At 45.1% G+C, this 25,165-nt stretch overlaps 1 protein-coding gene across 1 annotated transcript in view; it reads left to right on the top strand.

Annotated features, from left to right (window-relative positions):
• The window catches only part of LOC144767817 (sulfotransferase 6B1-like), a 156,261-nt gene that overhangs the window by 88,657 nt on the left and 42,439 nt on the right, over nt 1–25,165 (top strand). The window contains exon 5 of the mRNA XM_078651194.1: nt 1,254–1,348. Coding sequence (XP_078507320.1) covers nt 1,254–1,348 — 95 coding nt within the window. The remainder of the gene's footprint in view (nt 1–1,253; nt 1,349–25,165) is intronic.

Here is a 25,165-nt window from a genome sequence, read left to right as displayed (position 1 = left end):
TTTCTCTTGACCCCAAGATTCAATTTTTATTAGCTTCAAGATTCAGGACTTTGGGCCTTTTGTTTGTACACAGCATTCAGGAAAAGTGGTCGAAATGTATCCACCGACTTTATTGGAATACACTGAATTTTTGCAAATCAACATATATCAAAACACGGTTCACAAAATTGCAAATATGGTACCAATTTGTAGGGGGTGGAATTTGACCTACTTCACCGCTATGCATGAGGTAGGTCGAAAATTGAGACACACTGCGAATTGAGGCCATCACATGGATGGTGGCCTGCTGGGGTCAGCATACCACCATGTCTGTGATTGCTTTTAAAGCAATCTTATTTTCTGAACACAGCCTGTTTGCCTCAAGAAAGCAGAGGTCCCAAAGACCACTGTCTACTCCTTAAAAGGTTTTTTTTTACAACTTTGACAAAGAGGAATGGGTCCGTAGGAGCCCTTCCGGTTTGCGAGTGGCTTCCTACCTCCTTTAGGGTGTCGGTAACCTTTCAATGATTTGTGACCATTGGTCCAGACCATTTGAAATCACAAATTGGAAGGTAAGCACTACACATGCCTTTTTCAATTTGCAATTTGGTATGTTGTGGCAAACCTGTTTTGCGATATAGTATCAAAGGACTGAATCACCATTAGGGTTCTGAACATACCCATAGGGTATTTTGGAGTAGCAAGGCCTCTGATTGTGCAAATTGGAGTTTTTTCAACTGCAAACTAGCTTTGGCCCTTTCTGTAGAATGTAATGGACAGAGTAGGGTCAATATGGGTGATAATTCTCATCCCACTTGCGGTCACCCTTAAGAGGCTGTCCCGCGGCTGTTGGCCACGCAACACTTGATGTATACGCATGACTATGCACACTCACATCACAGGGGGGAGGGAGGGGAAAATAACTGTTGGGGTCTGTTGGGATCCTGTTGAATGGGCGAGTATTGATTGAGTGTACAGAATGCCACGGTCCTGCTGTATGATGATTGTTCCTTTCATGGCCATGGGATTGCGGGGCTATTGGGTAGAAAATAGAAAAGACTGTAAACTTTTGATATTGCATATAACTGTACTGTAATAATATAATTTCTCTGCAGTCGCCAATAAAAAGTTTTTTTTCAAAAATTAAAAATATGGGTGATAATTCCGAAAAGTCGATTGTTGATCTGTTCATCTGTATGGTATAAAAGCGTTAAAATGTAGTGTAACAGCTGTTTGTGGTGACACCACTTCACCTACATGCCTTTCTGTTTCAGTGATGTGGGGTTCATGGTTTGACAATGCCATTTCCTGGAAGGAACATATAGATGATGACAATGTGATGGTCCTAATGTTCGAAGACATGAAAGCGGTAAGAAGTGTTTGCTGGTGGTTTCTATCGCATAGTGATCCACTTGGAATATATACATAGTTGTTTTAGACTTAAGTGACACACTGGCCGGAAGTCACTAACTCAGCACATCCCCATCTCTGTTCTCCTAGTCATGAAGAGCAGGGGCGGCCAACACAATTAAGAGGTGTTGGGTCTGGTGGAGGGTGTGTTTGGGAGCCCGCGTTGGGTTAACAATTACGAACAGAAAAAAAACCTTACCTGAAGCTGCCGCAGCATCGCTCCTCGCGCCTCGGTGTTCTGCTGCTTCCTGGTCCCAGCAGACACTGGAACAGAAGCAGAGACTCACTGTGCATTATCTGCACTGCTCTCATGCTATGAGAGCAGTACAGGGATTGGCCTGAGCATGCTGGTTTGACGCTACGCTCAGGACAGTGAGTCTGTGCTGTTTCTCCTACCCAGCTGTTCAATACAGTCCGGTTAGAGAAGCCTAAGTGCACATGTGTTTGGCCGGTCTAAGATGGCTGCCAAAACACACATGCGCACTTATAAGTCCACAAACCTCTCCTCCTCTCCCCTCTGTAGCCTCGGCCTGCCCCTCCCTGAATGCACGGTATTAAAGTATATTGTTTATGTTTCACCTCCTGGCTCTGAGCCAGTGAGGCGAAGCTCCCCCTCCATTGCGAATGAGCCACCCCGGCTGAAGAGACATCCAGCAAAGATTTAGTTGTCAGAAAATATTCTTTGTGTGTCTGACTGCTTCACTTCTGCTGCACAGGTTCAATCATAAGGAGTTTTGGAATCTAACACCAAACACAACTTTTTGGGCTCCACCATGCACACTGTCAGTCCAAAATACATGGAAATGCAACAGTGGAAGATGGGACACATGTAGAAGACCTGGCGGTCTTTGGCAGGTAGCATGTTGAGGGTACCGCTGCCCTGTTCACATATACCAAGTTCATTACAGTTTCCAGCTGTCCTTGCCATATGATATATTGAGGGTTCTGATGTCCTGTTCACATCTCCCAAGTTCATTACAGATCCATGCATAGCTTGTACATGTAATATGTTGATGATACTGCTGTCCTGTTCACAGAAATCAAGTTTATTACAGTTCCCTGCATGCCCTTGACATGTAATATGTTGAGAATACCGCTCTCTTTTTTACATACATCAAATCCATTACAGTTCCCTGCGTACCCTTGGCATGTAATATGTTGTGGGTACGCTGTCTTCTTCACAGATATCAAGTTATTTACAGGTCCCTGTGTACCCATGACATGTAATATCTTGAGGGTGCCACTGTCCTGTTTACATATGATACGTTTATTACAGTTCCCAGCATGTCCTTGCCATCTAATATTTTGACGGTAGTGTTGTCTTCTTTAAATATATCAAGTTCATTACGGATCCCTGTGTACCCTTGATATGTAATATGTTGAGGGTTCTGCTATCCTGTTCCAATCTCACAAGTTCAATACAGTTACCTGCATACCCTTGGAATTAAATATGTTGAGGGTACCGCTGTCATGTTTACAAATGCCAAGCTTATTGCAGTTCCCAGCATGTCATTGGGATATAATATGTTGAGGGAACAGCTGTCTTGTTTATATATACCAAATGCATTACAGTTTCATGTGTGTCTTTGGCATTTAATATGTTGAGGGTAGCACTGTCCTATTTACATGTGGCAAGTTCATTACAGTTTCCTGCGTGTCCTTGGAATGTAGTATGTTGAGGGTACTGCTGTCCTGTTCAAATATACCAAGATCATTACTGTTCCCTGTGTGTCCTTGGCATGTAATATGTTGAGGTTACAACTATTCTTTTCAGATATACCATGTTAATTAAAGTTACATATGTGGCCTTGGTGGGTAATATACTGAAGGTACCTCTGTCATGTTCACATATATCAAGTTCATTACAGTTCCCTACATACCCTTGACATGTAATATGTTGAGGGTACATCTGTATTGTTCACATCTATCACTTTTATTACAGTTCCTTGCTTACCCTTGGTCTGTAATATGTTGAGGGTACCACTGTCTTCTTCATGGATATTAAGTTCATTACAGTTCCCTTCGTACCCATGGCATGCAATATCTTAAAGCTGCCACTGTCATTTTTACATATAACACGTTTTTCTACAGTTCCCAGCATGAGCTTGCCATGAAATATTTTAAAGGTAATGCTGTCCTGTTCAAATATTTCAAGTTCATTATGGTTCCCTGTGTACCCTTGATATGTAATATGTTGAGGGTTCCGCTGTCCTGTTCCAATCTCCCAGGTTCATTGCAGTTACCTGCAGACCCTTGGCATAAAATATGTTCAGGGCACCGCTGTTCTATTCAAATATAGCAAGTTCATTACAGTTACCTGTGTACCCTTGATATGTTATTTGTGGAGGGTACCACTGTTCTGTTCACATATGCCAAGATCATTAAGGTTCCCAGCATGTCCTTGGCATGACGTAATATAATGGGGGTACCACTGTCTGTTTACATATATCATGTATATTACAGTTCCCTGCATGCCCTTGACGTGTAATATGTAGAGGGTACTGCTGCCTTGTTCCCATGTACCAAGTTTATTATAGTGTTTCTTATGGTACATACGTGTCTCCATGCCTTTTATGCATTTCTCATCCTTAGATTAGCAGGTGCCTGGGCGGGTACTTTAGAAGTCACACCAAGAGAACATGATAAACTGAGGACTTTGAGTTCATAGACAGATGAGTCATTGCATCATTTAAGTTTCTAAAATGTGTGCATTGGATGACAGGAGGAGCAATGGACAAAACTACGTATTTTCAATCAATTAAAATGTATTATGTGATTACTTAAAATCATATAAATAATAATAATAACTTGAACATTTCTATAAAAACACTGTGTTAAAACAAAATACATTAAAATAGCATTTCCTAGATCAAGAGTTGTCTCTCAGACATGTGGAAATGAATACACTCTAAATATTGTGCGTGATAGCTTATTGCTCTGTGCAGGATTCAGCTCAGGTCTTGTAGAATTTACAGATATCTGAGATTTTTAAATTTCGACAGCTTCAAGGACCAGATGTACGACATTTCATTGCATGCGTAAATGGGTTTTTGACCCGTTTGCGCACGCAAAAAGCCTGTGGCCCATGTACTAACCCTATTTTGTGAGTCACTAATTAAATAGCAAAGTAAGGTTAGTGACTCGCTATTAGGAAGGGGCGTTCCAAGGGCATCCTTCCTAATAACGAGTCCAACACCTATGTAAATATGTTTTGCGACCGCAATTGTGGTCGCAAGGACACTGGCTTCATTTTTTAAAAAAACTGCTTTATTGACAAAGCAGTGCCAGACATGGTGGTCTGCTGACCCCAGCAGGCCACCATTCGTGGGAGTGCCAGCCATTCCCAATGGAGTCGCAAATTGCACCAGCCTCATTAATATGCATGAGGCATGCAATATGCGACCCCATTGGGAATCTCAAACAGTGTCTCTGTTGTACATTGATGTTTGCGACTCGAAATTTAGTGCAATGTGCGAGTTGCAAACATCAATGGTCGTACATCTGGCCCCATATCATGAATATTGGATTTGAATAATGAGTGAGCTGTTGTGTTTTAATCCTGTTCTGGCATTATATTCATATACAGAGTGAATGAACGTTTGTCCAACATCCCTTCACAAAGACTGTTTCAGGTGTCCTAAATTTCAGAATCCTTCATAAGGAACATGTTGGAAGACAGAGAATGACATGTTCAGCCTTTTGTTATAATGTATTGGATTGTAGTATCTGCAGGCTCAGGTGATTGTTTGTGGAGAGGTCTCATGCTTAGAATGTCCAGTATTAAACGTTTGTAGACGCGTGTGCCTGCAAAGGTGGTATCAGTTCAAAGGTTTTCATTTTTAGGTTTTGTCTACACAGCGTGAAATCTCTTGTATTTAATATATCTTAAAAGAGGCTCTAATCAGTTCCAATTCATTGAAGTACTGTGTTCATCCGCTTTTGTGTGGAACTTTTTCTGGTTTACCTTTCCCAATTGCACTCATTGAAACTGTGTCATGGCCATCGTTGCTAGCTGTTTAACCACAGCATTTTGTTCCTTGTCTGTTGACCATTGTACGTGTTTTGATCGTGATTAAACTAACAACGATTCAACGCATTCAAAAGTTTTGTTGCTTGGTTTTGTTTCAGCTTCAATTTTTTGGTTAAGTTCACTGTCTTGTTTTCCTTTTCATTTGGGTAACATTTACTTCGATAAAATGTTATGCCCTCACCACGCACTGTCAATGTTTTTGAGAGCTGTATTATTTAATACGTATTATTTAATACGTTTTAGATCGCAATTACTAGTTTTTTTAACTAATGTACACAATGTTTTTTGCTTGCTTTTGTCTCAATACGCATTTTTTAAATCGTTTCAGCACGCATTATGAAAGGTGTTCAGAGTTGTATGCTTTCTTTGTTTTTGGGGCACAATTCATTTTGTTGGGCTTTGTTAGACTACTTCATTTTGTTTACTTTCCCTGGTTGTCTATTAGCACTGCATTAGTTGATGCTAAAGAATAAAAACATTCCTACGCACAACCTAATAGTTAATAAAAATGTAAGGTGGGCAACTACTCACTTAAAGGGTTGTGTGTTTTTGAATAAGCTGAACCTATTAAAATGCAGCCATCGTTGCATGTTGTTTAACACACCATTTTTTTGCTAGTTTAACGACCATTGAACGCATTGAACACATGATTACACTAACAATAAATACACGCATTTAAAGCTTTTGTTGCGTTAACTTTTCCTCTCAGCACGTACTGGCCAGGTTTTTGAAAACTGTGTAATTTCATTAATTTTGAGCTCGCTGACTTGTTTTTTTCCCAAATGTCTTTTCCGATTTAAGTAATCCTATTTATGTGAAACCTTGCTGTTTTTGTCAAACACACCAACTTCATTCATAATGAGTTATTTTTCTGTTGACTCTGGTTACTTTTTGGCTATCCTTTATGTTAAAAACGCATACCTCCTTTTTCCAAGCATGGGCAGTCCAACTATACGGTTCACCAGACCAACGCACCGCTTTTGCAGCTGAACATTTTTTTTCTCACATGCTGTATTTGTGGCTAGCGAATTAGTAACAGAAGTTTAAAGGTCTCCTGCAGTCTCTCATTTTGTGTCTTGTTTGACCTTTCTTCATTCTCTTCTATACAATGGCTGGTTGTAGCATTATCTTTGTCCATTACTAACAAACATTTTATTTCAAAATGCTTGTTGCCAGCAGTACCCTCATTTGGAGCCGAAGAAGTAGTGTATCTGAATATGTTGATTCTTTTAGATGCAAAGGCTGTTTTGTTGCTAAAACCTAGAATTTACATGTACTCCGGCACTTAATTAAGTCTATTAACCCCCTATCTGCGGCGGCTATTCCGCCGCAGTGCTAAGGGGTAGGGGGGCCGCGCGGCGCTCCCGTGCTCGTGCTGGAACCGCCCCGTCACGAGCCTCGGGTGGTCTGTGCTTGTGACTGAACAGTTCCGTCACAGCCCCGACTGCCTAATGGAACCCTCAGCGCAGGCGCGGAATTTGCGCCACGCAGGCGCGGCGAGCAGGCCATGACGGAACCGTTCCGTCACCAGCACAGCCCACCCGAGGCTTGTGATGGAACGGTTCAGTCACAAGCACGCAATAGGTTAATATTAATTCTGTTTTTTTTGGTGTTCAAAATTGTTTATTGAGTTTTCATATGAAACAATATAAAAATAGTACCTAAAAAGTACCCAATTACAATTGAAAGATAATGAAAAACAGCCATTAAATTACAATAGGTAAAGACAGTACATATAATATTCATAGTATAAAACGAAAGGCAGGGCAGGAACAAATATCTAAACCATTATGCTAATAAAATAGAGCTACTATAACATGAAGATTAGACTGTTGAACTATCAATGAACAACTGGCAATAAAAACATATTTATGAAGATAAATATATCAACAGGTTTCCAAGAAGTATGATTAGAACTAGAATTATGATTAATGCCATTCAAAGATATTTGAGCTCCTCTTCTTGTAAAAATAAGCCATGACCACCAAACATGAACGGACCGGGGCGGAAAAGTGGCAGACGGTCTTTCCATCCGCCGCAGTCCCCACCGCCATCTTAATATGGCGGGGGGAATTCAGGTGCGGATGGCGGGCAGATTGCCCCCGCCAGGCCGGCGGTTGCTACCGCCAGCCTGGCGGGGGCAATCCGCCCGCCATCCTAATGGGGCCCCTAAGTATCTTTTTAATAATATCCCAAACATCTGTCCAGAGTTTGGAAACAAAAGGACAATCATAAAGCATATGTTGGAATGAAGCAGTATGTAAATTACAGTGCCAACACATTGAAGATGGGGGAAGTTTTGCTTGAAATAAGCATAATGGAGTGCATAAATGATTATACAAAACATAAGAATTAGTTTGATAGAGGGAAACAATTAACCAACCAGAAACACTATTAAGCCAAATAACTTTCCATGTATCAATAGATGAAGACATTGAAAGTTCATTATTCCAGAATGCTGAGATCAAATCAATGTTGGTTCCTCGAGAGATAGACATTTTTTTATATAATATAGAAACACCATGAGAGAAAGTCGAAACAGTTTGAATATAAATTGATAAATCCGATTTAACATTAGAAGGAATATTATAAGGAAATGTATCTAAAATGGAATTGCATAAAGATTCATATTTGATAAATTCAGAAGGAGGTCAAAGAAATGTTGCTTGTAAAGCTTCAAATGAAATAAATGCAGTTTTGCAATAAACATCTTTAAGGTTAAAAATACTAGCTTTAATCCAAGAACACCAAAATCTAACATTCCTATTAAGTTTTAGAATTGGGTTATACCACAATTACATATTTTCAGTAGTGGATATGGGTGACTGGCACATTTAATCTAAATCATTTAAAATTAGTTTAGTGGACTTTAAAATAACATAATTATGCAAAGATTGAGATTTATTAGACATAGTTAGCTAAGTGGGTAGAGGAAAATGTTCTATTAAAGATTTATCGATAAGAATCCAATTAGGGGGATTACTCAGAAAAGAGCGATTTAACTAAAGAGAGCTTTGTTTTAAAATAAAAGCTTTGTGATGAAGAAAAAAGTCTGGTAATCAAAAACCCCCCATTACATTTAGCCAATTTAATTTTTTTATATCTGATACGAGATGATTTGTTGTTCCAAAGAAATTTGGAGAGGAGTTTGTCTACAGTTTTATAAAACGTTGAAGGAAATTGAGTAGGAAAAAAAAATGTGGGCGCTATTGTCAAATCAAATCAAATCAAGCTTTATTCGGATCACACAAATTGTCCGTAAAAGCATTCTATAAAATACAATAAAATCCATTTATAACCGGGAATATCCAAAAGAAACAACAGTTTAACATAATTAAAATAAGCACAACCATTATACATGTATCCCTATAGTAATTTATAGTTCATTCCTTTGTTTTTTTGCTGACATTATATAACAAATTACGGCGTTGCAGACTGATATTCTTTCCAAATTCTGTAAATAATTAAAAGCAGTTTTATAGGAGTACAGACAATTATCTTTAAAAATTGGACGGAGATACATTTTTCTAATTTCTATATGGAAATTACTGCTATAGTCATTTTTATATAGTCCATTCTTTCCCACAATGAAAAATGAAGAGAGTACAATTTGGAGATTTTATCTTTAATATAATTTAAGATGGAGTCACAATTCATCAATATTGTTGCTTTCATAGATGAAGAAAACATAATACCAACGTATTTAAATTTATCTTTCGGCCAAATGATTTTATTTATAGGTAGCATATCAGGAGTAGAGTAAATATTTAAAGGAGAGAATTCCGTTTTATTGGAATTTAATTTGTATCCAGAAACAGTGGAAAAAATTATTTCCATCAGGGAAGGAAAGGAGGAAAAAGGATCACTAACAAATAAAAGTACATCATCAGTATAAGCTAAAGTTTGATTAATAACTTCTTTGATATTAATTCCAGTAATTTTGCCATATTTTCTAATGAAAACTAGTAAGGGTTCAATACCGAGAAGAAACAAAAGCGGGGAGAGGTGAGAACCGTGTCTTGTACATCTGAAAAGAGAAAATTGGTTTGAAACGTAGCCATTAATACATAAATGAGCATAAGGAGAAGAATACCAAGCAGAAATCATACTGTTAAACATGTCACCAAAATTAAATGATAATAGAGTACGAAATAAAAACTGTCAGTGAATTTTATCAAAAGCTTTTTCAGCATGATGGTCAAGATAAAGTGGATCCTTGTTCAATAACATGAAACAAAGTTCTTCTATTATTGGCACAATATCTATTCTTCATAAAACCAGATTGATCCGGATGTATAACTGAATGCAACACTGAGGATAATCTAGTAGCAAGTATCTTGGCATACAATTTACAATCTTGGTTAACTAAAGAGATTGGATGATATTTAGACACAGGGCTTGGGTAAAACAATAATTAAAGCCTCAGTAAAAGAACCAGCGGTAATTCATGTGGAACCAAAAAAAAGTAAAAAGTGTAAATAAATGAGAAATAAGCTGTAGCTGAAATGCATTATAAAACTGAGTGGGAATACCTTCAGAGGATTTATTTTTTTAAGAGATTTTATGGCTAATAAAATTTCATCTTGAGTAATGGGTGAGTCAAATTCAATTTCATCAGATTGGGAAATCTTGGGTAATCCACATCTAGCTAAAAAAGAATCAAATAAAGAGGTATCATCAAAATTAGGTTTATTATATAAAGTAGTATAAAAATCTAAAAATGCAGTTACAATATCATTTTGGAATAAAGCAATTTTACCGTTAGAACCATGAATTGAATTATTAGTGTTTTATCTTTTTTAATGAGTAAATAATTGTCTAACAGTCTTCCAGATCTGTTAGCATTAAATCCAAATTTGGCTTTAGAATTTGAGAGTTGAATACCAGCTCTTCTGCTTAGGATTGAATTAAACTCATATCTAAGTTTTTGCAACTTGAATCTATATTGAGGGTTATTAGATATAATAATAAGTCATTCATATTTTGCAATTTGTTTATCTACATTTTGTTATATTTGCATTAAAATACTTATTTTCATGGGCATGAACGACATATAAGCACCTCTAATATAGGCTTTAAATGCATCCCATCTGTTCACCATGGCAGTAGAGCCTTCTGGATTAAAAAGAAAATTATCATGAAAAGCATCTAAGAGATTAGTTTTATTTTGTTCATTAAGAACAATACTAGTATTCAGTCTCCATCTGGATTCCTTTGTAAAATTTTAATTACATTTCAAAACAAAAGAAATTAAGGCATGGTCCGATACATTACCAATAGTAGGAGTGACTACAGAACTAATTAGTTGTATGGAAATTAAAAATGTAATTTAGCATAGAGTGAGAGTTGTGTGGGTTAGAAAAAAATATATATTTTTTTTTGTAAGAAGGTGTAGTCCCCAAATATCAACTAGCTTTGTAGTTTGAAGAAATTATTTGAAAGCAAAAAAAGCTTTAGGAGGTCTAAATGTAGTAAGTGATAATCTATCTAAAAGGGGTCAGATATAATATTGTAATCTCCTCCAACGATAAGAGGAACTTTACCCAATTTAAAAACTTCTGTTGTTATAGTGGACCAAAAGATGGGAACATACGCAGTTGGACCATAAACATGTAGTAAAAACACAACTGAATCATGAATTCTAATTTTAGCTATAACATATCTGCTATCAGTATCAGTTTTACTCAAAATTTGGCAATCTAGTCTTTTTGCAAAAAGGATAGCAACACCATTTCTTTTGCCATTTGCAGGAGAAGAGAAAATACTATCAACCCACTTTTTCACATAATCTAATATTTTGTCATCAATAAGAGTTTCTTGTATAAAATAAACATCTGCTTTACAAATGCCAAGATAGTGTAAACTTTTTGTGTGTTTAACTGGATGGCGTAACCTCTTGACATTTAAAAAAACAATCTTGTTGTTATGAACATTATCCATGATAAAAAGAAGGAAAACGAAGATCAAGAGGAGGAGAGAAAAGTAAAGAAAGAGTGTGAAAAATATAGTAGCTCCAGAATCAAGTGAAAAGAAGAGAATAGGTCAAAAGGAAACCAAACAGAACATGGAAAAACTGTAGTGTAGCTCCTATCTTCCCAATAGGCTCTGCGCATTGGAATAATACCTACAGCAGTAAAGGCCTAGGCCAGACGTTAACTAGGTCTACTACTGTCGATACTAGACTTAAGTTTTGGGTTTGCCAGCGTAGCTCAGAGTTCGCTAGAAACTTTCTCGAATGTTCAAGGAGGAATTAACTTCCCTGATTAGACAAGAAGGGATTTAGTTTCTGACAACCATAGAACATGACAACTTTGCTCTCCCCTAATCAAGAGTCAATCTCGAGAGTCGTGTGAGCACAAGGCAATTATTTTACTCAGTCAGTACGTGCATTCTTAGTCTCATCAGATTGTAGAGAAAAGGAAGAGACGGGCGTGTTCAATAAAAAGGTGTTATTTATTGATCAGTCTCTTTTCTCGTACAAGAGAAATGGATCGATATTATTGCAATACTTATAGTTAAGTAAAGTGCATACATTAAAAGCAATAGTATAAAATAATACTGTAAAAACATTGATATGGTTTCTGAGCCATATGATGTTTAAAATGATTAAAATATATTTACATACACATATACATTTGACTAAACGTACTCAACTGGTGTTTCTAAATACGCCTACCCCGTGTACCTGACCTAAGTCTAATGCGTGGGCGGGAATAGAAAGTTACAGTTTAAGTTAAGTTTGTTTTTGCCAAGTGAATAACTAAAGAATTCTCTGTGAGGGGTTATTCAGTTCTGTACCTGGAATTTAGGATGAATGAGGAATGGTATCTCTTTCTCTGCTCTCGATATTCCAGGCCGCCTGCGAGGGCTGCCCGAAAGCGCCGGTGCTGGGTCTCTCGGCTTGAGATAGCAGCGCGTCTCTCAGCGCGTCAGGAAGGCGGGGCTGCGCCAGCGGGGTCTGCTCTGCTTCTGGGCTTCGGCAAGTATGGCTGCTCCGTCTCATCACCACGCGTGTGTTTGCATAGGGCAAGATCGGCAATATTTATACCTTAAAGGTGCCGAGATTGACGTAAGGATGGACATAGATACGTCAATAAAGATGTCATACGACTTGCTCGTTAGCACATTCTTTTATAAAGTTCTCTGTGAAATCAAAACAATGGCCGCATGGATTTTCCAGGTTGTCATAGGATTGATTTGTTATGAGAACGTCGTATGCCTTATCAGGGGCTGGAGGAATGTCGCTTGTCTAATTAGATCTCAAGCGTTATGACCTAATCAGATAACAGGTTCCTGTGCCGTAGTGTGACTGCATCAGATAACGGTATCTGCATCATGGGGGCTTTTCTTGCCTCATGGGCTGACTGTTAGTTAACTTGATAGTTAGTTTAACCAGAACAGGGTCAGGAATAGGGGGATTGATTCAGAACCTATAGGAATACACGACACACACTCCACGCTAACTATGGTCATATTTACTAATCTATGCATAGTATAACATAGTACAACATACTATAGAGTATAGTGTATACCTTACCACCCCAAAATACATAAAAGCATTTTGAAATTTTCAAATATACTGAAAAATTGCAGTCATATATATTGTATGCACTTAAGCTATGAATTAAATGCAAAAGTAAACACGCATTTGTATGCATTATTGCTAATTCGGTATTTGAGAAATACACATGAAATGGCTCTTAATATGGCTATACAGAAAGGAAGTCCGAGACCATTTCATCACATAATAAAATATTTATGAACATACCAGCGGGCAACTAAAGATTATAAAGTATCTAAAAATAGAAATCTTAGTTCTCTAGGAATAGTTTCTTACTTTAAGCAGAAGATAAATGTCCCGAAAATTTTGTAAAAAATAATTTGGGGCTGCTAAAAAATTGCTGTCCGTGAACTGGTGGGAAAAATTGTTCATGTGACTTTATTTTTAAAGTTGAAGGCCGAATTCAGGGAACGCCGTGTGCGAGCTTGCTCAAAAGTCTCTATTTCTGTTCTGGAGAGAACATCATATCATTAAGGCTTTCGAAAAAACTGTCAACAGCTTCATGGGAAAGTTCCACTAAGTCGGAAATAGGTGTAACCATGCATTCGTGCGCATGATTGTCTCCATTGACATTCTGATTCGCATTGCTGACAGAAGGTCGTACCTGATCGATGCTGCTTTCATCTCGAACTTCACTACTCTTCAATCGTAGTGGTGAAGATTCCACGAATGCCGTCATCAGGATTGGCAGCCTTTGAGGGCAGCACAAAGCGTGAACCTTGGTAGGAACCAACAATGTATCTGCATCCACTGGCGCATCCGATTGTAGCGTCAGACAGGTGTCTAACACGCATTCTTCTCCGCATAGCAGACACCTTAGTACAGGTAAAACACATCTCTGCCACATTGGTCGAAATGATAGAAACCAAGTCATGTTCAGGTCTCTAAGCCGAGAGAGTCCCAGGATTTTTGATATCCGGTCCCGGTATCCAATGGCTAGGATCGTATCTTCCATTGTCGCGAGAGTTTGATCTGTGACATGGGTTGCCATAACGAAAAATAAGGACTAAGAATAGGATTCCTGCAATTAGTCCCAGGATCCGGGGAAGTCCGCCAAAAATCGAATGGATGAAATCTGGAAAAATACCCAGTATGGCTTTGAATGGTGTTAATGCCATCGAAAATACTGTCTTAAATACCTTTGAGACCCCTGTGGTATCAGAAATATTTAAGATTTCGCTCAGGATTTCCGCGAAATGTACGGGGGAATTAGTTGATAATAATGTATGTATCTCTGCAGTCGTCCTTGCGACTTGTAGATCATACGTTTCTTTTGATGACGTGAGCCTTGTAGGCGTCTGAAGAAGCACTGTTTTCATTCTGCTTAAAGTATCTATTCGAAAAGAAGTAATTTTCAAATTGGGCCATGCCCTTGCCTCCCTGTCTGGAAAGGAGCTGGGGAACAAAGAACGTCCACAGCACTTGACCTTCGCAGTCGTAGTGACTAGATAAGGAGTCCCGGGCATAAGACTACAACATCTGCGGTCTACAATAAGAATGTAACTCCCAGTCTTTGAAAGAATGGTTCTATTTCTGTTGCAGGTGCGCCTTGCTGGTGACATGAAAGGTTGTATGAATTCCCTTCACAGGCTCCATGCAAACTAATTCCGTTACACAGAAGCGTGCCGCTTAGTGACATAGCACAATTGTTGCCACTAAGAAACACTTTCTGTCCTTTATTACTGACACATGCATGTGAATAGGGCAGGTTCCAAGTTGTTTTAAGGTACCCCTTTCCCAATTTCTCGTACATGCCAGCCTGTATATATTTTTGGCAGTATTGAAACCTGAAGGTTGAGATTGGAATATTTATGATTCCGTGGATTATCCATTCACTGACAGGTCGTTCTGACATTGTCATTGGTAATCTTTCTAGTTTTTCAATGCTCAAGATTGTATAATCAGCACCCTTTTGCGCCATACCGATTTGTCTATCAGTAAGGTTAAAGATTTGGAATAGTGACGTTGTGTTGATTAAACGCCAAGGCACATAGCCTGAACGCAGATTTTGTAACGTCCAGCCAAGCTGTACAATAGTTCGCAATTGTGACTGTCCATGTTGTAATAACAGTAAGTCTTGCGATAATATATCGATTGCTGAAGACACAATGCTGTCCAATGAAAAAATTCTGGAGGACAGAGTCATTAACCCATTGTCCACTACAGAAAGTGATTTTTCCAAATTGATACGGTCAATTTCCCGTATTCTTTCTGCTGTTTCAATTTGAGTAACCTTCCAGGCCTCATTGTATGCTGCATATACAGAGGCTGCTATGAAACGCTTTTGACGCTGTTTGCGTGGTCCCATTATGAAATCACGCAAGTCAGCACCATCAGTAAGTAAAGTTAGGTGTTGCTTAATTTCAGGCAGTGTGGAAGTTTGTAGCCATTGAAGGCATAATTTGCCCACACTGTAGGTTGTTATTATCCCTGGGTGATGTCTTTGGGGATATCTAGGGTCTGGCCTGGTCATTTTGAACCCCTGTGTTTTATTCAGGAATCTGTCTTGACAGTTATTTGTATCTGTGGGCCATATCAACCATTGTGTCCAATCAGGATGTGTTCTGTTTTGGTTTAATATATGGTTTACGTCTATCTCTTCATCTGTATCAGAGCTATTGCTAAACATTGTTGGCTTTGGAATAGACGGTTTATTTAAATCTTTGATTTTGGCTAAGCCAAGACAGGTGGTTTGTTGAACAGTGTCATTTAAAAATATCATTTGTTCTGGGATCATGCAGGCTCTAAACAAGGCTTCTAAACCCTGTACTTGCCATTCTTTTGTACCCCAAACACTTTTCAAATCAACATTTTTGTCCCAATAATCAAATCCAAAGGTATTCATTTTTTCGAAGAATGAATCTGAATATATCAACTTTGTGTTGGTTATAATGGTTTTCATCCCTGTCTTGTTTGACAATTTAAAATAAAATGTTTCAGCATTACTTATGTTAAAACCTGAAAAATATGAATATTTGTCATAAACGGTTCTTGAGCTCCCTTTTGGAGGTGTAGCACAATGTTCCCATTGATTATAATTTAAAACATTTCTAGGTTGTGCAGATTTATGCAAAAAATGGTTACCATAGTGGTTATAGCAATACATACTATCATAATTTGTAGAACCTTGCTGTTGGACAGGCCGCATGTTCGAGCTGTACCCCCTCCCCGCAATGGGACCAGGACCCTGGCTCTCCCTGCATCCCCAGCCAGAGTCCACCAACGACCACCCGAAGTACCCTGCAATCCCTCCACTACAAGACACCAGCTCCGGACCCAGCTGGCCCGGGCCACCATCTACCCCACGACATCGACCCGGCCGCCATCTTGGGGCACTGCAGCATGAGGCCGCGTGGCCTCAACTCGACCCTCACCCTGGGCCCGGCCGGGCCCGACATCGAGGCACCAACCTCCCCCCAGGAGGCAGAGTGACCACTTGGCGAGTCAATGGGAGAAGGAATCGTCAACGGCTCTCCTCCGCCAGGTGTCGATCACCCCAGGCCGCCTGGGCGCTGGCTCCACCCCCCTGCTGGGTGTCTGGACTCCCTCATCCCGGACCTCCCGGCCCCCAGGCGCGAGGGTCCGGACATCAAAGGGGACCAGACCTATAACTGGGGCAGGACCAGACCAGGAAGGCAGTTGTATCCTGGAGTCGAGAGACCCGAGAAGAACTCATCCGTGACTTGGCCTGCTGGCGCTGCCGCGGCCCTCTGCCTCGTGAAACCATCGTCTTGGCCTGCTGGCGCTGCCGCGGCCCTCTGCCTCGTGAAACCATCGTCTTGGCCTGCTGGCGCTGCCGCGGCCCTCTGCCTCGTGAAACCATCTTGGCCTGCTGGCGCTGCCGCGGCCCTCTGCCTCGTGAAACCATCGTCTTGGCCTGCTGGCGCTGCCGCGGCCCTCTGCCTCGTGAAACCATCGACTTGGCCTGCTGGCGCTGCCGCGGCCCTCTGCTTTATGAGACTATCACCTTGGCCTGCTGGCGCTGCCGCAGCCCGATCCACAGACCCTCCAGCTCGAGGATTGTGAGCTCGCCTTTTACCACCACCTGTACCGATCCGGTACTAAGACTGTCCCGCTACCCCCTTTCCCTACAGAGACTAGAAGTGAGAGGACCCCCGGGTCCAAGTTATCCTGTATCGCTGATATCCTTGCCTTAAGAACCTTATATAAAGCCTTGAACTCGACTTGGTGTGGTGCCTGTTTGTGGGGAGGGAGGGTACTTGTCTGTACGATCGCCGGAGACGGTCCCCCTCGGGGATCTCTCCCTCGGTATCCGGCCGACCCTCAGGGTCCCCGTCTAACATTGGTGGCCAGCGACGGGATCCGAACCTACGCATAATCGTACAGAAAGTCACTCGCCCCACCACACACAACAACCATGTCAATAGAGAGCGGAACAACGGAAAAATTTCAGATGGAAAAATTGGAAGACTACAACCACCGGGAACTGAAGCAATATTGCATAGAACTTGGACTTCCAACCACAGGTCTTAGCACAAAGGAAGACTTCAAACGAGCCCTAGAAGCTTGGGCAGAAACGGGTACGGCCGTACCCCGAACACAAACAACCGAAACGAGCCCCGCACCAACTAAAGAAAGAACGGATCTCTCCCTGGAAGAGATCCGAGAAAGAGAAAAAACCAGACTCCACGAATTAGAACTTGCCCGACTTCGCTTGGATGGGGAACTCAAGCTGGCAGAACAAAAAATAACCCTGGAACACTTACGACTCAGGGAAGAGCGGGAAGACAAGCAAAGACAGAGGGAGCTAGAGGAAAAGAGACTAGAATACGAACATGAGCGCAATCTCAAAGCACTGGAGATTCAGAAACAGAATAAAGACCTCGGGCTCCCCGAACGACCGACCCCGTCTGCCTCGACCGAACCCAAGGTTCACATACCCAAAGATGTCATCCGGGAATACCACAAGAACGATGATATCCAGCAGTGGTTTAAAGCCTATGAGGTGGCAATGACCTCCCACCGGATTCCCCGAAGCGATTGGGGAGCCGGATTATGGGGGAGGTTTGTCAACGAAGGGCGGGACGCCCTGCTGCAACTCCCGGACCAGCTGATGACCTCCTACGACCACATGAAGGCCGCCCTCCTCACTCGATACGGGCTCACCCCTGAGATGTACCGCCAACGGTTCCGCGACTGCAAACGGATTCCGGGTACAACTTGGGTGGAGTACGTGAACTTTTTTAGCCGAGCCTTCGAGGGGTGGATCAAGGGCAACAAAGTAACCACCTACGACCAACTCTTTGACCTTATCGTATGGGAACACCTGTCGAACAACTGCTTCGTGGAGCTCCGGCAACACCTCCTGGACAGCAAGCTAACCGACCCTCGACAACTCGCCGCCGAAGCCGACCGGTGGGAAAGCACCCGAGTTGGCCGGAGCGCACCCAGCGAAGTATCCAGATCGTATCGCCCCCGAGGGGGAGGAGGAAGTCAGGGTCGGGGGAGAGACCCCGGCCCCTCGTCACCCCCCAGAAACCCCTCGACCCCGGTTGGCCGGGGAAGCCCTGCCGTCCGGGCCGGTTTCCGGGCCAACATTACGTGCCACAGGTGCCAGCGACCCGGCCACTACGCCAGTGATCCCAACTGCCCAAAGAATCCGAACACTACTCCCCGCCAAGTTGCAGCGGCGGCCCTAGGGGAAGAAATAATCCCGGAAGACCAAGAGGAGTACGAGACCGATCCCTCTGAATGGGCACCCGCCGCCATGGCACTGGTCTGCTTAGGGGAGAGAGACATGATTCCGCGGGCCCCCCTTCCCGCCAACACACAGAAGTACGGTCAATGGGTCAACATCAATGGCCGCCGGGCGGAAGCCCTCCGCGACACCGGGGCCAGTGTAACGGCGGTCCGACGCCACCTCGTCACTCCAGACCAAATCTTGCCGAACATTCTTTGCCCTGTTCGATCAGCCGACAACTCCGAAAGCCTATGCCACATGGCCTGCGTCCCCTTCGAGTGGGGAGGAGTAACAGGGATGTTAAAAGTAACTGTCCGCGATGATGCCCCCGTGGACTGCCTCCTAGGAAACGACCTTGAAAGCTCTCCCTGGGCAGCTGTCGAACGGAGGGAGCACCTGGGGATGCTTGGCCTCCCCGAATGGGTCTGCGTCACGACCCGGTCCATGACCGCCCGCGCGGTCCCCAGCCCAGAAGAGCCCGAGTGGCCAGAACCTCCTCCCGCGCTCATCCCAGAGGAGGCCGCCCCAGAAGCCATTCCCTTGACCCAAACCGAAGAAGGACCCGACCAGCTTCGGGACGTCCCTGACCTGGCACAATGGCGGCAGGAGGGAGGCCCCACGCAGGAACAATTCCGGGCCGAGCAACAAACCTGTCCTTCTCTCGAAGGACTCCGGCAGCAAGCCCTGGCCCAGAGCACCGGGGATACCTCGGGGGCCCACTGGATCTACTGGGACCAAGACCTGCTCTACAGCGAGCAGAAAATTGCAGAACTAGGGGCCAGTCGGGTGCTGGTGGTGCCCCTTCGCTTCCGAGACTTCCTCCTGAACTTAGCCCACGATGTCCCCCTTGCCGGACACCTGGGGCAGGATAAAACCTACGACCGCCTGGTGACCCATTTTTTCTGGCCCCACATGCGGAAGGATGTCACCAACCACTGCAAGGCCTGCCCCACCTGCCAGGCCAGCGGAAAAAGTGGCCGAAAAATCAAAGCACCATTACAACCCTTTCCTGTCGTCACCACCCCGTTTGAACGAGTGGGAATAGACATTGTGGGGCCCCTCGACCCTCGAACAGCCCAAGGACACCGGTTCATCCTGGTCCTGGTAGACCACGCCACCCGCTATCCCGAGGCCATCCCTCTTCGGACTGTGACGGCCCCCGTGGTGGGCCGGGCCCTGATGGGGATCTTCTCCCGGGTGGGGTTCCCCCGGGAGGTCGTCAGTGACAGGGGCACGAACTTTATCTCCAGATATATGAAGTCCCTCTGGCAGCAATGCGGGGTCACCTACAAATTCACGACCCCCTATCACCCGCAAGGAAACGGACTGGTCGAGAGATTCAACCGCACCCTCAAGGGGATGATTATGGGTCTAGAAGAACCCCTTCGACGCCAGTGGGACGTACTGCTGCCATGCCTCCTGTTTGCCTATCGGGAGGTCCCGCAGAAGTCCCTCGGCTTCAGCCCCTTTGAACTACTGTACGGACACCCCGTCCGGGGCCCCCTCAGCCTAGTCAAGGAAGGTTGGGAGCAGCCTCCCCAGAAAACTCCCTCGGACATCTACCGGTATCTCCTGGCTCTCCGCAACCAGACCCGGCGGTTCCGAGACACCGCCAAAGCCAACCTCGAGGCCAGTCAGGAGGACATGAAGAGGTGGTACGATCAGCACACGTCCTCCATTGAGTTCGAACCTGGACAACAGGTCTGGGTGATGTCTCCGGTTGAGCCCTGTGCCCTCCAAGACAGATGGTCGGGGCCCTTCAAGGTAATCGAACGCAAGGGGCCCGTCACCTATTTAATCGACATGGAGACTGCCCGGAACCCCCTACGGGTCCTCCATGCCAACAGGCTCAAACCCCATTTTGTGCGATCCGAACTCAGCCTCCTAATGGCTACCGATACTGGGACAGAAGAAGACTCCGAACCCCTTCCGGACTTACTGAGGGCCTTCGAGCAGGATGGCTCAGTGGAAGGGGTCCAGCTCTCCGAGGCCCTGTCCCCGGAGCAACGCCAAGACTGCCAAACGCTCCTGAGGCAGTTCGCCTCCCTGTTCTCCCTCACCCCCGGAGTCACCCCCTGGTGCCTCCACGATGTGGACACCGGGGACAGCCCTCCTATTCGACACCGAGCATACCGCGTACCAGACCGGGTACGAGCCTGCATCCAGACCGAGGTGTCCAAGATGCTGACCCTCGGAGTGATCGAACCCTCAGACAGTCCCTGGGCGAGCCCAGTCGTCCTGGTTCCCAAGGCAGCTGCCCCGGGCGTTGCCCCTGAGCTCCGGTTCTGCGTGGACTATCGAGGGCTGAATGCAGTTACCCGGACCGACGCTCATCCCATCCCCCGGGCAGACGAGCTAATTGACCGGATGGGGGCCGCCCGCTACCTGAGCATCTTCGACTTAACAGCGGGCTACTGGCAGATCGGCCTCACCCCTAGGGCCCAAGAACGATCCGCCTTCTCTACCCCAGACGGGCACTACCACTTTAAAGTCATGCCCTTCGGCATGAAAAACGCCCCGGCAACGTTCCAACGGCTGGTAAACCAGGTACTGGCGGGCCTGGAAGACTTCAGCGCCGCCTACCTGGACGACATTGCTGTGTACAGCCACCAGTGGGCCGACCACCTCCGCCACCTGCGGGAGGTTCTACTCGCCCTCCAGCAAGCCGGGCTCACCATCAAGGCCAGCAAGTGCCAAGTTGGCCAAGGGTCCGTGACCTACCTGGGACACCAAGTGGGAAGCGGGCTGGTGGCCCCTCTCCAACTTAAGATTGCTGCCATCCAGGCCTGGCAACCCCCTACGAGCCAAACGGAGGTCCGGGCCTTCCTGGGGCTCACCGGATACTACCGGCGGTTCGTGAAGGACTATGGCAGCATCGTGGGGCCCCTCACAGAGCTCACCTCCAAGAAGAGCCCCAAAACCGTCAACTGGACCCCGGGCTGCCAATCAGCCTTCGAGAAGCTAAAGACCGCCATGTGCACGGCCCCCGTGCTCCAGGCTCCCGACTACAGCCGGGAATTCATTGTGCAGACGGACGCCTCCGATCATGGTGTGGGGGCCGTCCTCTCCCAACTCAACGCCGAAGGGGTCGACCATCCGGTGGTCTTCATCAGCAGACGCCTCTTGCCCCGAGAACAGCGCTGGAGCACCATTGAGAGGGAGGCCTTCGCCGTAGTCTGGGCACTCAAGAAGCTCCGGCCATACCTCTTCGGCACCCACTTCCGGGTGCAAACAGACCACCGACCCCTGCAATGGCTGATGCAAATGCGGGGGGAGAACCCGAAGCTGTTGCGCTGGTCCATCTCCCTGCAGGGGATGGACTTCACGGTGGAACATCGTCCAGGCCAGGACCACGCCAACGCCGACGGCCTGTCACGCTTTTTCCGCCTCAGCGAGGAGAGTCCCCAGGAAGATGGCTGACTCTCCCCGCCTTCAGCTGGGGGGGACGCATGTTGGACAGGCCGCATGTTCGAGCTGTACCCCCTCCCCGCAATGGGACCAGGACCCTGGCTCTCCCTGCATCCCCAGCCAGAGTCCACCAACGACCACCCGAAGTACCCTGCAATCCCTCCACTACAAGACACCAGCTCCGGACCCAGCTGGCCCGGGCCACCATCTACCCCACGACATCGACCCGGCCGCCATCTTGGGGCACTGCAGCACGAGGCCGCGTGGCCTCAACTCGACCCTCACCCTGGGCCCGGCCGGGCCCGACATCGAGGCACCAACCTCCCCCCAGGAGGCAGAGTGACCACTTGGCGAGTCAATGGGAGAAGGAATCGTCAACGGCTCTCCTCCGCCAGGTGTCGATCACCCCAGGCCGCCTGGGCGCTGGCTCCACCCCCCTGCTGGGTGTCTGGACTCCCTCATCCCGGACCTCCCGGCCCCCAGGCGCGAGGGTCCGGACATCAAAGGGGACCAGACCTATAACTGGGGCAGGACCAGACCAGGAAGGCAGTTGTATCCTGGAGTCGAGAGACCCGAGAAGAACTCATCCGTGACTTGGCCTGCTGGCGCTGCCGCGGCCCTCTGCCTCGTGAAACCATCGTCTTGGCCTGCTGGCGCTGCCGCGGCCCTCTGCCTCGTGAAACCATCGTCTTGGCCTGCTGGCGCTGCCGCGGCCCTCTGCCTCGTGAAACCATCTTGGCCTGCTGGCGCTGCCGCGGCCCTCTGCCTCGTGAAACCATCGTCTTGGCCTGCTGGCGCTGCCGCGGCCCTCTGCCTCGTGAAACCATCGACTTGGCCTGCTGGCGCTGCCGCGGCCCTCTGCTTTATGAGACTATCACCTTGGCCTGCTGGCGCTGCCGCGGCCCGATCCACAGACCCTCCAGCTCGAGGATTGTGAGCTCGCCTTTTACCACCACCTGTACCGATCCGGTACTAAGACTGTCCCGCTACCCCCTTTCCCTACAGAGACTAGAAGTGAGAGGACCCCCGGGTCCAAGTTATCCTGTATCGCTGATATCCTTGCCTTAAGAACCTTATATAAAGCCTTGAACTCGACTTGGTGTGGTGCCTGTTTGTGGGGAGGGAGGGTACTTGTCTGTACGATCGCCGGAGACGGTCCCCCTCGGGGATCTCTCCCTCGGTATCCGGCCGACCCTCAGGGTCCCCGTCTAACACTTGCAAATAATCATGTTTTGTAAATTTAGCAGACATTACTAAGTCAGACTACATGTTATTAATGCTTTCGAAGTCCCAATCATCAGCAAATGAGTTTGGTTTTGCAAAGTCACTCAAGGAGATCTTGATTTGGTGTGGATATTTCAGGATCTCGACCGGACCATAAATTTCATAGTCAGTGTTGTCCCAGGCTACCCCACCAGGTATAGGATTGGCTGTGAAGTTGGCTGAAGAAAGTTCTCTTTTCTCGACGTGTGAAGATGTGTGTGGTTTGAGGACCAGGTTGATGTTTGACTTGCTGTGTCCATTTTAGCATATTTTCCCTCAATGAAGCGTCCCAAAGTAAGTACCATGATGAGCCAAAGTATGAGGATAAATGCACCAAAACCCACCCAAAATTCAATCCATGGAGAAATTAGATATGTTTCTTTCAGTTGGTTCAAAAGTTCCTTAGCTTTGTCTTTAAAGGATTTTGATGATGGCTGTGTCTTTGATTCACTGAGGCTTTCAGAGGAATCATCGAAGTTTATGAAGTAGCCGGATGCAGTTCTGTCAATTGTTCCAATTGCTTCAGGATTTTTGTTTCTTGCATTGTCACTCGGTACTTCATTGTAGATTGGTGTGTTTCTGCTAAATGTTTTTATTTGGGTTTTCAGAGGTCTGAGTTCTATTGCATTGTTGCATAGTCCTTGCTGTTCTTCTGTAGGCGTTTCGAATGTGATGAGCCTCTTCGTTAGGACCTCTGTACTGGTAGCAAACCTTGGTGTTCTGCTACTTATTGGGAGTCCACTTGGCCTACTGTTTGTTATCGGCCACATGTTGTGGTTTTACCAGGTCGATGGATACAACTCGGTTCTCCTTTTTTCCAGCAAGTGGCGGTAGTACAACTGATCTTGTCCCGTTGACAGACAAGACAGGAACTGCTTTTCTGTAAGAAGGCCCAAATTCCTTCTTTACCGCGATCTTCTCCCTGACTAGATCCCCGACTTTTGGAATCCAGACAGGTCTTGCTGGGACAGGTGGTGATTCTTCAGTGGTTGTTGGCTGTTGTTTCAACTGTATGTTGCTCAGGTCTTTCCTTGTTTTGTTTAAGTCCTGCAAAATAGCCAAACGGTCTTTGACATCAAAGCTTTTTTCTTTAACCACTGAAGTCTGACTGTCGAGGTCAGAGATAATCATTCTAGTTCCAAATAATAATTCGTACGGACTGAATCCCTTCAGAGAATTTCTTGGCAAGTTATTTAGACTACTTTGGACACTTATTAGATGTTTGACCCACCCAGCTCCCGAACCTAATATCCTTTCCATTATAGATTGCTTTCTGCCTTGGTTTTTTCTTTACACCATCCCGTACCCTCAGGAAGGAAGTGAGAAGATTCCCGCTGGACTGTGCTCATTTGGCCATGTTTCCCCCCAGGCTGGTGTGCCTGAGTGAAAACAATGGTCAAACGTAACATGCTCTTAGCGTATATGCCATTTAGACTCGCAAATCTTTGTATAACAGTCCGGACGTCAGCCGAGTGCTGAGGATCTACATTATAAGTGGAAATTAGCCTGTATATGTTAATCGCAAGCCATTCTTTTTACTGGTGATGTTATCTGCAGTCAGATTCCACCGTATTATATTTTTTCTCTCCCCACTGCGATTTCTGTTGCAGTTTGGGCAGTTTTTTACAAACATGGTATGATGTAGGCTCATGCCTGGCCACCAGTACCGTGATTGTAAATCTTCCAGAGAATCTTTTAGTTTGAGGTGTCTGAGACCCTCGCCCATATGTGCGTCTGCGATTAACAAGCTTCTCCTGTCCATGTTTGGAATCACTCTATCCCCCACTCCAGGGATTCGAGCAAAAGGGACGGA

The sequence above is a fragment of the Lissotriton helveticus genome, chromosome 7, assembly GCF_964261635.1.
Source record: "Lissotriton helveticus chromosome 7, aLisHel1.1, whole genome shotgun sequence".
In the NCBI taxonomy this organism is placed as follows: domain Eukaryota; kingdom Metazoa; phylum Chordata; class Amphibia; order Caudata; family Salamandridae; genus Lissotriton; species Lissotriton helveticus.
This window is presented reverse-complemented; position numbering and strand designations above follow the sequence as displayed.